Raw genomic sequence first — 16,895 nt, forward strand, 5'->3', positions numbered from 1 at the left:
TAAAATAATAGTATTTAGTCTAAAATAAATTCACTATAGAAAGTAATAGTTTATAAAATATTTAGTGGGCCCTATTTTTGAGGTATGTGTATAATTTTACAAATCAACTTTGTTTTGACAATGAATGAGTTGTTATAATAAATAAACTTTGTGGTAAATGCCACCTGAATAATCCTAGTAGCTGAAACTTAAACCATGCTTGAATTTTCCAGTTTTACTCATTATTGTCCTTGTCTGCTTTTAAGAGGTAGTTCCTAATTGAGTGACACTTTCAATTTTATCCTGTTGCATTTTTTTCCTCGTTCTCATTGAAAAATAATGCCTTAATGTATATGTTGAGTGAAAGTGAAAGTTGCATCTGACTCTCTGAGACCCCGTGGACTGCAGACCATGGAATTCTCCAGGCCAGGAATATTGCAGTGGGTAGCCTTTCCCTTCTCCCAGGGAATCTTCCCAACCCAGGGATTGAACCCAGGTCTCCCACATTGCAGGCAGACTCTTTACCAACCGAGCTACAAGGGAAACCCAAGAATACTGGAGTGGGTAGTCTATCCCTTCTCCAGCAGATCTTCCTGACCCAGGAATCGATCCAGGGTCTCCTGCATTGCAGGCAGATTCTTTACCAACTGAGCTATGAGGGAAGCCCCTCATACATGTTGAAGTAAATATTAAGTATTTATTTCTGCAGCAGCAGCTGCTGCTAAGTTCAGTTTGTAATCTGTAACTGTCAAAGATGAAATCTGGCTAACTATTACACCTGGCACTACCCATGAATTTTGAAGTATAGGACTCAGGAGTTTTTGATAATATGAACTTTCTATTCATTAATAGTTTCTCAGATTCCTGTTAATCATGCATCATTGAATTGACTAAACCTGGAGTTTTAACAAACAACCAGTGTTTTTGTTTATAGAAATATAACTGAAAGTTTTGTGATGTGGTAGCATCCCTGAGTCTGCTGGCCCAGTGACCTCAAGCCATTCATTTACCTGCTTTGAGCCCCAGTTTCCCTCAGTAAGTTGCTTTGAAAGCATAAAATTCATTTAGGGTTTTAAAAGAACAGTTAAATTCTGTTCAGGTGTGTTATTAATAAGTATGCTGTCTGAGGTTCTGCTATAATAAGAACCCCTGACTTTTCACTCTAGCATCACTTGAGTTATTTTCCACTTCTTTACCAGCCTAACTTCGGACATGCTTTTTACTTAACATCTCTCACTTAGTCATCTAAATTAGAAAAGAAGAGGGTGGGGGGGACTTGAACCATCAAGCACTACTAATACATGATAAAGGACCAGTCAGACAGTCAGACCTATTAGAAATTGTGATAACTTTATGTATGTCAGTGACTTCCCCCCTACATATAAGTAAAGGGAAGATTCTGTGTACTTGTTTTATTTTTTGTTTTTATTCTCTACATCTCTCAGTACTCAATTAGGTACATAATAGGAGGAAATAAACAGTTTGATAGATTTAACTCAACACACATCCTACAAAGTAAAAACTTGTTTGAGTACACTGTGACTTCTGTCAGTTGTTTTCCTTTTCTCTTTCTTGCCTAGAGTTAAACTAGAGATTCATAATATGAATTCCTTGCAAACTGGGGGCTTTTTTTTTTTTCTTTTTTAACGAATATTTTTTGCAGTGGATCTTCCTTGCTGTTCGGGCTTTCTTTAGTTCTGGTGTTCTTTGAGGGTTTCTTACTGTGGTGGCGTCTCCTGTTGCAGAGTGTGGGCTCTAGGCGTGTGGGCTTCAGTAATTGCCGCACACAGGCTCAGTAGCTGGGGGCCCTAGAGCGCGAGGGCTCAATAGTTGTGGCCCGTGGGTTAGTTACCTCACCGCATGTGGAATCTTCCTGTGTCTCCTGCATTGAGGGGCGGATTCTTCTCCACTGTACCATCAGGGAAGTCCCGGGACTTCTTTTGAAAAGATATTTTTCATGTCGCTGCCTTGGACAGATGTAATGGATTTGAAATAGAACAGAATTTACCTGGAATTATATTACATTTACTGAATTCCTGTGATGTCCCAGGCAGTCTTAGTGATTCTTCACAAGAATTAGATAAACACGATCAGCTTTTAAAATGAGAAAATGAGCTTACACAGCTAGTAAGAAGTGGGACCAGGATTTGATCCTAGATCTTTCATTCCAGAAGTTTTCCTATTACATCTGGAGGCTGTTAACTCTGGCTGCGTATTAGAATCATCTGGGAGTTTACAATAAGTACAGTTCCAGGGAATCTGGAGTGAGACCTTGGGATTAGTATTTTTTCAAAAGCTCCTCGAGTGATTCAAGTGGGCCACTAAAAATGAGAGGTGTTGCATTGTATATTGCATCCCCAATGACCACTGGTGCCCCCCACCTTTTTAATCTTTCCTTATTTGTCTATGAGTAATTATTAATAAAATTTTCTCATTTACAGTTTCTTATCAGAAGCATGAGGAATTTGTGTTAGAATAAAGAGAATATCCTGCATAATAAACATTACAAAGATATAACGAGTATAATGGAGTATCTTTACTCTGTTGGTCTTTCAAAAATCAAAATAGATTTTTATTTTTGTCTTCCGATTTTGGAGTGAGTGCTCTGATGAAGTGAAAATGGGCTTGGTAACAAGTTAAAGTTGTTTCTGGCTGTCTCAATTTGGGAAAGTGAAAACCTGTGATTCAACCTGAGAGAAAAAGTACTTTCTTATTTTATAGTCGTTTTGAAAGGTAATCTGTTTAACAATCTATAGATGATTTATGGAGGTGTACATTTCATTAATCAGTCTTGGCCTACCACTGTGCTCTGTAAATCTCTTTTTGGAAAACAAGCTACTTTATAAATTGTCTTTTAGAGTCAGTGAAGACTTGAATATGATTGAAGGTCATTCTTCCTTTTTTTTATTTCTAACTTGAGCACATAGAATAAGTTGGGGGTTTTTTGCATTATGAAGTTTTTGAGTTTTGAATCCTTTTTATGTTGTTACTGGCCATGTTTGAAAATAAATTTGAAGTAAATGTTTCTTAATTGGTTAGAATACAATAATTGAATTATGTCTGTTAAAAATAGTTTTTGGGATTGTTTCTTGGAACACATTAAAGATGATGTAACTTGCAGTTACGGTTTACTGATTGATGATATTGAAATTAAAATTTACAACTCTGACTTTTTCAATACTTAGTAAGATTAGGTTTTTTTTTTTTTAAGTTTCCAGCAATATTTATTTTTTAAACCATTTATAAAGTAACTAGTTTGGACTGGCTCCATTTGTAGACCTGTGCTATAAAGTATCTAACTATGAGCCTCTCGTCTACCTAGGTTAACAAGAAACCTTTTTTTTTTTTCGTCATGCTTATCTCCTCTCCCCTAATATTTTAAGAGTTGTTAGGAGAGACAGGGATTGAAAATTAATGGTTATTAGATGGTAAAGTTAGGAGAGGTGGAATTCATGCCAGCCTGCCAAGACTGGAGGACCACTCGGATGTTCTTGGACCACCTTTCCTGCTCCCACCACTGTTTCATGATATGGCTGAAGATTGATGCATTGGAAATTGATGGCAGGTAAATGGCAATTAAGTTGTTCCCACAGAGTGAGAAGATAGGGCCTTACAGGGTAGTTGAAAGGGTTGGAGGGAGTGAAGGGGCTGTAAAAGGAATCCCGTGTTGTAGAGGGTTACAGCTGGATTGCATTACGGCTCTTACTCTCCCCACCGTGGCTAGCAAAGGCCCTCAGTTGCATAACTTACGGAGGCAACATTCACGTAGAATTTCATGTGAATGTTGCAGACTCCCTGGTTGTGAGCCAGGCTGAACGCTCCAACAATCTTGTGATGATGGGGTTTTGGCGGAACCACTTTTTCATACTGGTTTTGACCCTTCACTTACCTTGTTACTGAATCTATGTGTAAAGGCTTGGCGTCTTTTGTTGAGAAGCCTAAGAGACAAAATGACCTTGTGCCAAGTACCGTTCTCATTATTTGGTACATATGAACTCATTATTCCTTCCAGTGACTCTACAAATACTATTAATAATATCTTGATTTTACAGATGAAGAAATTGATACACAAGTTTTAAAGTGTTGCTCAACTCGCCTAGCTATTAAGTGGCAGAGCCAGAAAGCAGACCCAGGCGGTGTGGCTCCACAGTGTCTGCTTTCCCATTGTGCTCTGCTGCATTTGCGATGCCTTCTTTTTGTTGCTCCACATTATCGAAGTCAGTCATGTATTTGGTTGTTTAATCATTTAGCAAACATTCATTGAGCATGTCCGTTGTGCCAGGAATTTTCTAGGGCTGAAGACAAAGGCCTTGCCCTCATAGAACTTATATTTTAGTTGGGGGACAGAGACATGTTTAGAAGAAAATTAAAAAATACTTTAGCTAGAATTATAAGGAAAGTCTTCTCTAAGGAGGCGACACTTCCACTGAGACTTGAATGGTGAGAAAGAAGCAGCTGTGTGAAGATTAGAAAAGTGAGGATTCCTAGCCTCTAACTGTGACATGGGAAGAAGCTTGGTGCTTTCTGGAGACAGCAAAGTAGCATGATTTTGGGTCTTAGTCAGTAAGCAGATTGGTAGACAGTGAGATCTCAGAGAGATGCAGACACCGTTGCATTACAAGGGGGTGGGAGGGGGCCGAAAGGAACCCGCTTCCTGGCAGGAAGTATTTTATCTGCAGCGACGTGTTGGTTGCCTGCATGCAGTTCTGAGTGGGATGCGGTCTGCCCCATTCATAGCCAACAAGGAGATGCAATGGATTTTTTCTTTTTAATGACGATGCTGGTACTTAGCTTCAAATAATCATATTGTTGAAGTATATTACAAAGCATTATTCCTTATAGTCCCTTAGAAAAATGTTTGGAAATTTATTCATTCGTGACATAATTTGATTTGTATGAGAAGTGCATTCTGGATCTGTTTTGGGGATGCGAGTAGAAGAGCGGAGACCAGTTAGGAGGCTGTCACAAAAGTTCAGATGAGAGACAGTAGTGGTTTAGGTGAAAGTTGTTGCAGTGAATATAGAGAGGATTACACTGTAAAAATATATATTGATTCCTCTTCTTGATACCAGTTTTCTAGACTGCGAGTTACAGCATCTTTATTCCAAGAGCCAATCCCAGTAATTGGCTTTTTTTTTTTAATAGCACTTCTTTTTTAGGGCAAAGGGGTATGGTAGTCCCTCCTTATTCATGGTTTTGTTTTCACAGTTTCCATTTCCTGTGGACATACGTGATCTGAAAATATTAAATGAAAAATTCCAGAAATAAACTATTCATCAGTTTTAAGTTGTGTGCTGCCCTGAGCAGCATGGTGAAGTCTCGCTCTGACTTCTGCATGTGAAGTGTAAGGGATGGTTCCAGTGTATCCACATTATGCGTTCTACCCTCCCATGAGTCTCGTAGTATCTGTCACAGTTATCACATCAGCGGTATTGGGATTGTGGTGCTTGTGTTCAGGTATCCCTTATTTCACTTAATGATGGTCCCAAATTGTTAGGGATGCTGGCAACTAGATGGTCTCTTACTGTGCCTTATTTATAAATTAATCTTCATTATGAGTGTGTAGGTATAGGAAAAAAACATAGTACATATGGGACTCATGGATACGTAGTGCTGTCCACTGTTTCAGGTGTCCACTGAAGGCCTTGGGACATAGCCCCAGTGGAGAAGGGAAGACTACTATAAATGTTTTCTCTCAGTTTATTCTGAGACAGTGATAGGCCAGGTCAAAAATTTCCTCAGATTCAGATTTTATTGCTCTTTTGATTAACTCCAACAGCGGATAGCCCAGAGTACAATCCTGCTGCCAAGATGAGTGTTTATGAACAGAATTAAGGACTGGCCTTAAGGATTGGTTCTCCTCTCAGCCTTATTACAAAGGCCAGCCTGCTTCTGTCTTCAGGATGAATTTTCAGGGGTCCTCGAAGAGTTTTCAGGGCTTCTTTGTTTTGATTAGGGCCTCCCCGCCAGATATATCTCAGTAACTTAAAGCCTCAAACAGAAGGGCTCATGGAAATGTGTGGGTGTGGCTCTGCTGAACTGCATCTGAGCACCATTGGACGTGCTGCGGTGTATAGATGCTTCCTCCCTGGGTCAGCCTGTTAGCTCAGTTCAGTCGCTCAGTCTTGTCTGAGTCTTTGCAACCCTGTGGTCTGCAGCACCCCAAGCTTCCCTGTCCATCACCAACTCCCAGAGCTTGCTCAGACTCGGTGTCCATCGAGTCAGTGATGCCATCAGTTGGTCAGCCTGACTGTCCTGTGACTCAGGACAAATGAGTTTGAGGATACAGGTCACTCATTTAACACAAATGGGTTTTTTGCCCTCTGATTTTTTTTCACAAAGATGTTTACTATATTACAATGTGAAGAAACTGGGCTTCCCTGGTGGCTCAGACGGTAAAGAATCCACCTGGCAATGCAGGAGACCTGGGTTTGATCCCTGGGTCAGGCAAGTCCCCTGGAGAATGGAATGGGCAATATTCTTGCCTGTAAAATCCCGTGGACAGAGAAGCCTGGTGGGCTATAGTCCATGGGGGTCACAAAGAGTCAGATACAACTGAGCAACTAACACACACACACACACACACACACACACACACGTGAAGAAATTAATTCAAATAGATCTATACTTGGATATGCTTTCTGTTGCAAAGCTTGAAAGCCTCTGGTCAAAACACTGCATCTATCATATGGCCGCTTGTAGTATTGATTTGAATAATACTATTGATAAATCCATAATTTTCTGAGGAATAGGTTCCTTTAAGCAGTAATTTTCAACCGTTTGCTTTTCTCTTCCAAGAAAAGCTCAAAGCCTGTGTTTTATGAGCCGTCAAGATCTGACACTTATTTAGGGTGCTGTAAATCTGTTCATTTTGACATCACAGACTTGAAGAGCAGGAAGTGGAATGGTATGCATGTAGGGGCCATTTCAGCCTTCCCTATGGTTCTGTCCCAGCGAGCAATACCGCAGTGCTGAACTGAGGCTGGGGTGCCGTCCTTCAGAGGACCTCCATATCTCCCATGGGATATTGTAAATAAACAGGTTATTCGTGGCATTTGAATATTAAAATATTATTTGCCTTGAGTTCTTAATAAAGCTTGAAAAACAGATACGTCCTTTAAAATTGCCACTTTTTTCTGCAGCTTTTTGCTTGTGAGGAATGAAGAACACAAATTAATCAATTTATTTCTGTGCTTCTTAGGAAGATCTTGGTTTAAAAATTTTTTTCTGGATTTTTAAAAATTTCCAAGACCAAAATAAAAGCTTAATTCATCAGCGAGTGAAAAAAAAAAATTGGTTGCCACGAGGGTTCTGAGAAATTCTGTTTTTAATATCTTTAAAAAATTATATTGACATTCTATAGCACAGGCCTTCAATTTTGTGATTTTTGATTGGGTAGCCATCATAAAAGATTGTTAAACTTAAAATACAGAAACCAACTTAGCAGTCATATTCATAATAACTGTGGCGAGAAGTGTGTAAGTTACCTTCTTTTCTCTTTTTCTTTGGATAAGCTAAGTGACTGCTAGTTTTAATTTTCTTCTGTCAATACTTAATTGTTTGTTTTGTTTTAGAATTAGGACTAGTTTGAAAACTGTTGAAATAGATGTACATTTACCTAAATTTACAGTTTAAAAAATGAGTAGCTAAAGACCACTGAGCTTCTTTTACTTGTAGGTTCTGTTTTCACGGCCAGTAATAACTCAGTTCCAGTATTCAGACTACTGCTTGGTAACAAATTAATATGTACTTGATTCATTAACATGTAGGAAATTAACACTACATCCTTACTCCAATTTTATTTAATTATTGGCTAGGGGTTAGAAGAGATCCTACTATTACAAAACCCAGTGTGAAAGACATTTGGTTATATACTTAAACTCAGCACTGATTTTCTTTTAATTTCTTCTATTTGTATCTTTCCTGTTAATAACTTTGACTTAGAAAAGTTAGATTATTTTTGGTTAGAATGTTTTTGATGTTATTGAGGAAATGCTAATCTTATTTAAGAACATATTATTTTTATAAGACAATTAAGCTAATATAAATTAATACAGATCCTTTATTTATTTATCTTTATTCCTTTTAAACATAGTTGTATCAGACTAGGTTCAGTCAGGAGATAGAAACCACACAAAGGGTTGAATAGATTGTTTTATATACAGAATTGTTAAACCCTGATAAAAGAGTAACTAGATATATAAGAAAATCAGACCTGTACCCTAGGGCTAGAGGAAGGTCACACTTACCAGGAGCCCCTTCCTAGGGCTGGGTTTCAAAATCATTGGAGAAGGTATATTCCAGCACATTGGATTAGTAGAGAAAGTCTCTGTTTTGCCAGGCTGGAGCAGGTCTGCAGTTGCTGGGAAATCAGGAAAACCTGGAGTGTGGGCCACCTGCAGCCAGTGGCACGGGCAAGCAGAGGGAGTGGCGGCTCTGGGAAACTGTAGATCAGCCACACACATAGGCCTGCAGAGGAAAGCAGGGCAGTGATACAGGGTCGGGGACTGCAGAGTGCAGATGCAAGAAGGAGCCCCTTTTTCCTGCAGTGTCCTTCCAATACTCTACTGAGAAAGCTTAATGTGATTGTCACGGTAGTGTGGGTGTTGGTCACTTGGTCATGTCTGACTCTTTGCGACCCCATGGACTGTAGCCCACCAGGCTTCTCTGTTCATGGAATTCTCCAGGTAAGAATACTGGAGTGGGTTGCCATGCCCTTCTCCAGGGGATCTTCCTGACCCATGGTTCGAACCTAGAGATGCTTAGAGAAATTGTGTCCATTATGCCAGTGTATATATTGAAAGCCAGATTTGGAGCTGAGAGTCAGTAAATTGATAATGTGTGTAGTAATGTTTCTTTTTCCAGTTTACTTTTTTGCGATATAGGTATGTGAAAGCTTTTTACTATTTTTCTGTACTTCTTATTTGTGTTTGCTTTCCTTTCTTTAGCCCTATTGACATTTTGAGTCAGATAATTCTTGGTTGTGGAAGCTGTCCTATGCATTATAGTATGTTTAGCAATACCCACTAGATGTTAGTAACACACATATATTGGTGACATCCAAAAATATCCCCAAACCCAAGGGGAGCAAAACCTTCCCTGCTTAAGGACCACTCCTTTAGCTCATTTCCCCCTCTCTATTAGAAACAGTATATATCTTTCATTAATAAAGATTTGCCTGTGGTTCTTAAATATTTTATTTTAATAAGGAGGTTGTCTTAAATAATTACAAAATTTTATTTTTAGAAAAGTTATTAGAACTATTTAGTCTGACTCTCTTTATTTCATCTGTTAGTGAATTAGGGCAGAGTTTTCAGTTGATATATTTCTAGTCACCTAGCTAGAAAGGTCAGTTTTCATCCCAATCCCAAAGAAAGGCAATGCCAAACAATGCTCAAACTACCGCACAATTGCACTCATCTCACACGCTAGTAAAGTAGTACTCAGAATTCTCCAAGCCAGGCTTCAACGGTACATGAACCATGGACTCCAGATGTTCAAGCTGGATTTAGAAAAGGCAGAGGAACCAGAGATCAAATTGCCAACATCCATTGGATCATTGAAAAAGCAAGAGAGTTCCAGAAAAACATCTATTTCTGCTTTATTGACTATGCCAAAGCCTTTGACTGTGTGGATCACAACAAACTGTGGAAAATTCTGAAAGAGATGGGAATACCAGACCACCTGACCTGCCTCCTGAGAAATCTGTATGTAGGTCGGGAAGCAACAGTTAGAACTGGACAAAGAACAATAGACTAGTTCCAAATAGGAAAAGGAGTACATTAAGGCTGTATATTGTCACCCTGCTTATTTAACTTATATGCAGAGTACATCATGGGAAACGCTGGGCTGGAGGAAACACAAGCTGGAATCAAGATTGCTGGGAGAAATAACCTCAGATATGGAGATGACACCACCTGAATGGCAGAAAGCGAAGAACTGAAGAGCCTCTTGATGAAAGTGAAAGAGGAGAGTGAAAAAGTTGGCTTAAAGCTCAACATTCAGAAAACGAAGATCATGGCATCTGGTCCCATCACTTCCTGGGAAATAGATGGGGAAACAGTGGAAACAGTGTCAGACTTTATTTTTTTGGGCTCCCAAATCACTGAAGATGGTGATTGCAGCCAGGAAATTAAAAGATGCTTACTCCTTGGAAGAAAAGTTATGACCAACCTAGTCAGTATATTAAAAAGCAGAGACATTAATTTGCCAACAAAGGTTTGTGTAGTCAAGGCTATGGTTTTTCCAGTAGTCATGTATGGATGTGAGAGTTGGACAATAAAGAAAGCTGAGCACCGAAGAATTGATGCTTTTTAACTGTGGTGTTGGAGAATACTCTTGAGAGTCCCTTGGACTGCAAGGAGATCCAGCCAGTCCATCCTAAAGGAGATCAGTCCTGAATATTCATTGGAAGGACTGATGTTGAAGCTGAAACTCCAATACTTTGGCTACTTAATGCGAAGAATTGACTCATTGGAAAAGACCCTGGTGCTGGGAAAGATTGAAGGCAGGAGGAGAAGGGGACGACAGAGGATGAGATGGATGGCATCACCGACTCAGTGGACATGAGTTTGAGTAAACTCCGGGAGTTGGTAATGGACAGGGAGGCCTGGAGTGTTGCAGTCCATGGGGTTGCAAAGAGTCGGACACAACTGAGTGACTGAACTGAACTGAGTCATCTAGCTATTTCGTTGGAGGTCTAGGATTAGAATCCAAAATTTTTTAATGAATAGTTATGTATTTAGTATTCTGTTATTCATTCAAGAGCATATGTTATGCATGTACTGTAGTAGGTGCTAGAGATTGAATGATGAGGCAGTAGTAAAATTTCAGCAATGCATTAAGAATCACTTTAGTTATCACATTCTTGTTTGATATCTGATGGTAGAAAGATAATTTTTAAAAGATATTGAATGAATGATTGATTCATATATGAAACGACTGTGGTTAAAGGAGCAACTCGTAGCATTAAGATGTAGTTTTGTGGTTCCAACTATTGAAATGGTTGTGGGCTTTGAATCAGAAGACCAAGAGTCTGGTTTTGGTTCTTAACTAAACTCATAACAGGCCGGACCTTAGTTGTCGTCTGTGAAATTGCCCTGGACTGACTGGATTCTAAATTCCCTGTGCTACCAGTTCTATTGTAATATGAGCCTTCCCTCAGATTGGGATTAAAAATGAGAATAGAGAAGGCCTAGAGGTTGTCACAGTCATCTAGGACAGGGCTATAAGAAGAAACAACTAAATTTTGTTTTTTACATATAACTTATGGCTCAAGCAGTATGAATAGATATCCAGTAAATTGGGTTGAGATGAGTCAATTAATAGAGCTTTAATACAGATGAGCTTTAATATAGATGCTTTAATATAGATGAGCTTTAATACAGGCTCATCTGAAATTCTGGAGTATTCATGTACTTTACAGAGACTTAATTCTGAGATGAATTTCTATATATAAAAAATATCTTAATGTAGAATTCTGGGTGAGTTCAAGGTGTTAAAAAAACAACACAGACAATGGGGAAAATAGTTGTATATTATTTATCAGATAAGGGGCTTATATCCAGAATTCATAGAGAACTCACAATATTCTACAACAAAAAGATAACCAATTAAAAAGAGGACGAAGGATTTGATAGATATTTCTCTAAAGACAATATGTAAATGTCTGGTAAACAAATGAAAGTATACTTAGCATAATTAGTCTTTACTGTTGTTTAGTCACCTAGTTGTGTCTGACTTTTTTGTGGGCCCCATGGATTGTAGCCCGCCAGACTCCTGTCCATGGGATTTCCCAGGCAAGAATACTTGAGGGGCTTGCTGTTTCCTTCTCTAGGGGACCTTTCAGGCCCAGGGATCAAACCTGTATCTCCTGCATTGGCAGGTGGATTTTTAACCACTGAGCTACCTGGAAAGCCCATAATTAGGGAAATAGAAATAAAAACCATAAGGGGATACCACTTCACACCCACAGAATGACTGTAATAAAGAAGATGGACAATAACGTGTTGGCAAGTTTGTGGACAAATCAGAACCTTCATACATTGTTGGTAGAAATGCAAAATGGTGTGGCCTCTTTGAAAAACAGTTTGGTAATTCCTCTAAACATAGTTACCATGTGGCACTTAAACAGTTACTATGCTGCTGTTGCGTCATTTCAGTCGTGTCCGACTCTGTGCGACCCTAGAGACGACAGCCCACCAGGCTCCCCCGTCCCTGGGATTCTCCAGGCAAGAACACGGGAGTGGGTTGCCATTTCCTTCTCCAGTGCATGAAAGTGAAAAGTGAAAGTGAAGTTGCTCAGTCGTGTCCCATTCCTAGCGACCCCATGGACTGCAGCCCATCAGGCTCCTCCGTCCATGGGATTTGCCAGGCAACAGTACTGGAGTGGGGTGCCCTTGCCTTCTCCGAACAATTACTATATAACTCAGCAATTCCATTCTTTGGTAATGTATGCAAGAAAATTAAAAATAATGCATCCACATAAAAACTTTTATGTGAATATTCATGGTAGCATTATCATAATAGCCAGAAAGCGGAAACAACCCAAATGTCCACAAACTGATAATGGGTAAACAAAATGTGGTATCTCCATACAATGAAATATAATTTGGTCATAAAAATGAGTGAAGTTCTGATACATGCTACGACTTGAATAAACCTTGAAAACATAGTAAGAGAAAAAGCAAAAAACAGATGCAAAAGACCACATATGATTCCATTTATATGAAATGTCTGGAGTAGAATAGAGATTAGTGATTTCCAGCAGATGAGGGGAGGGGATAATTATTAATGGATATGGGTTTCTTTTGGGAATGATGAAAATGTTCTGAAATTACATGTTAGCAACTCAGTGTATTAAAAAACACTCAGTTATATATTTCAAAACAGTGAATTTTAGAGTGTATGAATTATATATCAGTAAAGTTTGTTTTTTAAAAATTAAGCCTGACACTTTAAAAAAGGAATTGTTTAATCAGTCTGAGATTAAAAGTTCAACTGACAGTTATTTCTCAATTCTTTTAAAGCCTGTCCTATAATTTTATGGTTTTGCTGTTTAACATGTACAGTGTTTGGTGTTTTTACTTTATTTCCTTAAATAAGTTCTGGTTCAACTTTAGGTCACTGGAAGCTGTGCCTTTATAGACAGTAGGAATAAAATCAAGGGAAGCAAGACATTCATCAATACCAGATGTTTTTTGCCATGATACCCTCAGTAATCATAATCTGTTTAGGGTGTCTCTTAGGAGAAAAAAATGTCTAATGGAAATATCTAGGAAGAAGAAGGAACAATAATGTAGAAAAAATTAATTTTATATCTTGCTTCATGTTTAGTTATGGAAAGGTAAGTTTAAGAAGAAATAATATATAAATAATGCCCTTTCAGAAAATTAAATTATAATATACACCTTTAATAAATAATTTATCGTTACAGACAGATTTGACCAGTTTTGGGCCATCAATCGGAAACTCATGGAATATCCTGCAGAAGAAAATGGATTTCGTTATATCCCTTTTAGAATATACCAGGTAGGAAGTAACATTTTTAACAATACCAACTTATGAAAGCCTTGAACATCTTACTTCTTAAAACACTTTTGTCCAATGTCTTTTAAGTTTACATAGTAGCTGAATAATACTTATTAGGACTTTCCAGATCTCTTTCTTTGGTGGCAGTCAGATCCGAGACTGCACTATGAAGTATGTGACTCATATAGTGGGTCCTCACTCATATAATCAGTCCTCTTTATTTGCAGATTCTGTACTGGCAGATTAGCCTGCTTGCTGATACTTATTTGCAACCTCAGAGTCACCATTCAACAGTACTACCCTAGACATGGGCAGAGTGATGAAAAATTTGATTTGCCCTATATGCACATTTTCAGTGATGCTATGCCTTCTTAAACCATAAAATGTGCTCTCATACCTAGTGCCACATTCTACACATTTTTATGCTTTTTATTGGTAATTTTGATGTTAGAAACGATTCCCAGACATAGTGCTGAAGTGTTGTCTTTATTCAGAAATGTACATAAAACACAATTATGTATTGATGAGTTGAAGAATACATGAGCAGAGACTTGCAGTAACCCTTGTATTCCATTGGTTCAGTGTTTGCTAATTCAGCGTTTGCAGTGACTTTATAGAACATGAGTACTGCAGATGAGAATCGACTGTATTTGTTTTAGATGATGGATCTTCAGTGCTGTACAACAAAATAAATGGTAGCTTCTCACTACCATACCATTTCATGGGGTTAAAAAACTCCATGTTTCTGTAGAGTACTTTAAAACTACCATATGTTTCCTATATAGCAATACTGAGTGAATTTTTATGGATGGTATCCAGAAAGCAAGTTGCCTACTATCATGGAAAAAGCAGTTAAGAATAGAAACTATTAATAGATATAGTATCATAGACGTAGACCCTCATCTAGCAGGACCTCCATTCAAATTAAAGAGATTGTATCATAACTTCCCTTTGTAGACATTTTTACTATATCATAGTCTTTACTTACAGTTACTTCTATGGTTATCTTTTAATCTTTTATAGAGCCATCATATAAATGTGTGTTCAAAAAGGAAAGTAAACCATCCAACTGAAAACAAGTAAAAACCAAAAATCCCAATATACTTTATGAAACGTTTTTATGACTTTAATAAGGTTGCTTCTCAATTATTAATAAAGATAATGGCAAATAGACTGTTTAGATCATAGATTAATAATACATACAACATAAATAAAATGAGAAAAATGACTGATGGAATGAAATCAGATAATCTAATTAGCCACCTTCTTCTGCTTCCTTTTTTCAGAAAAATTAAATTTTTATTTTTTTAATTTTATTTTATTTTTAAACTTTACAATATTGTATTGGTTCTGCCAAATATCGAAATGAATCCACCACAGGTATACATGTGTTCCCTATCCTGAACCCCCTCCTCCTCCCCTCCCCATACCATCCCTCTGGGTTGTCCCAGTGCACCAGCCCCAAGCATCCAGTATCGCATCGAACCTGGACTGGCGACTGCGTTCCATATATGATATTATATGTATTTCAATGCCATTCTCCCAAATCATCCCACCCTCTCCCTCTCCCACAGAGTCCAAAAGACTGTTCTATACATCAGTGTCTCTTTTGCTGTCTCGTATACAGGGTTATTGTTACCATCTTTCTAAATTCCATATATATGCGTTAGTATACTGTATTGGTGTTTTTCTTTCTGGCTTACTTCACTCTGTATAATAGGCTCCAGTTTCATCCACCTCATTAGAACTGATTCAAATGTATTCTTTTTAATGGCTGAGTAATACTCCATTGTGTATATGTACCACAGCTTTCTTATCCATTCATCTGCTGATGGACATCTAGGTTGCTTCCATGTCCTGGCTATTATAAACAGTGCTGCAATGAACATTGGGGTACACGTGTCTCTTTTAATTCTGGTTTCCTCAGTGTGTATGCCCAGCAGTGGGATTGCTGGATTATAATTGCTGATTCCTTTTTTCAGAAAAATAAAATTTTAATTCCATAAGTCTTTGTTAAGCACAGGTATTACATAGTGGATTTGGAAATGCCATACCTTATTTATTTATACTGTATCTTATATCATGAAGAATCTGAGGCAATTTACAGGAATATATTTTGTACAGAAGCAAAATAGAAAAAAATTTAAAATCAGAGCCACTGAAGATATAAAATGGAAGCTCAGCATGAAATTACCTACACTATGAATAAGTGAGATCTTCAAATTTATTAAAATTTTTAAATTTAGTGAAATTGACTTTAAATTTGACTCAAAGCTTCTTTGCAGCCAGAGCAAGGGAGAAAGAAATGTGATGAGATATAATTTTTTTTCATTTTATATATGATGAAAATTTACTAGGGTATCAGAGAAGCTAACTTTTCTTGGGTACCGCATAGGAAAGAAATTTCTCACGTGACCACATTTAGAGGGAATGGGGCAATATCCTTTATATCTCACCTATAGTTAGAAGCACAATAATAGTTTCAATAAAACTGCTTCCTAATGTGTCACTTAGTGAAAACTAAAGACAGTGTATCATAAGCCATGGATCATCCACAGTGCAATAATGAACTGGGGAAGTAATTGGAAGGCAAAGACAAAAGAAAATTTTAGGTTATTTTATGGAAGAATGCTATTTATCAAATAAGAAGGAAAGTTACTGATGGAGCAAGGCAATTGAGGGTTGGGATAAATCTGTAAAGGTTAATCCAACAGAGGAAGAGGTTTTCAGAGACCTGTTAAGGAAAAGGACAGGAAGCAGTGTTGCCACTGGCATGGGAGAATCTCAGTGTCCTCTGTATGGCGCAGGAGAGGCAGAACAGTTTTGCACGTGTTACGTTCAACAGTGGGCAAACAGGACAGTTCCTGTGTTTGTGTAAAATAACGTGGGAAAAGGCGGCAGGAAGTCTGCGTGTTTGTATTAAGAGAAAACTGTCTCTTACTACACGATTGCTTAGACATTCCATAAGAGAAACTTCCAGAGTGGTTTTATAGAACGAGAATCAGTAATGATATGCTTTGGTTATCCCACAGAGAAAAGCCAGAATTGAGTAAGATATTATGGACTAAGTATATGTGGGAGACCTGGGTTCCATCCCTGGGTTGGGAATATACCCTGGAGGAGGGCATGGCAACCCACTCCAGTATTCTTGCCTGGAGACTCCCCATGGACAGAGGAGCCTAGTGGGCTACAGTTCATGGAGTCGCAAAGAGTTGGACACAGCTGAGCAACTAAGCACAACACAGCAACAGTAGTACTTCAAGTGGGTGGGATGTTTTATGTGGTCTATAAATCTCATAGGAAAAGGCTACGTCTTCACCATCACAGACATAGATATTGGTGATAAAAATGCAGATTAAAAGCAGTAACGGGCTATTACAGAATTT

At 38.2% G+C, this 16,895-nt stretch overlaps 1 protein-coding gene across 4 annotated transcripts in view; it reads left to right on the forward strand.

Annotated features, from left to right (window-relative positions):
• Positions 1–16,895, forward strand: part of ATG5 (autophagy related 5) — a 145,162-nt gene that overhangs the window by 54,898 nt on the left and 73,369 nt on the right. For all 4 annotated transcript variants that reach the window (XM_070376528.1, XM_070376529.1, XM_070376530.1 and 1 more), the window contains one exon: positions 13,415–13,509. In XM_070376528.1, coding sequence (XP_070232629.1) covers positions 13,415–13,509 — 95 coding nt within the window. The remainder of the gene's footprint in view (positions 1–13,414; positions 13,510–16,895) is intronic.

The sequence above is a fragment of the Bos mutus genome, chromosome 9, assembly GCF_027580195.1.
Source record: "Bos mutus isolate GX-2022 chromosome 9, NWIPB_WYAK_1.1, whole genome shotgun sequence".
NCBI lineage: Eukaryota > Metazoa > Chordata > Mammalia > Artiodactyla > Bovidae > Bos > Bos mutus.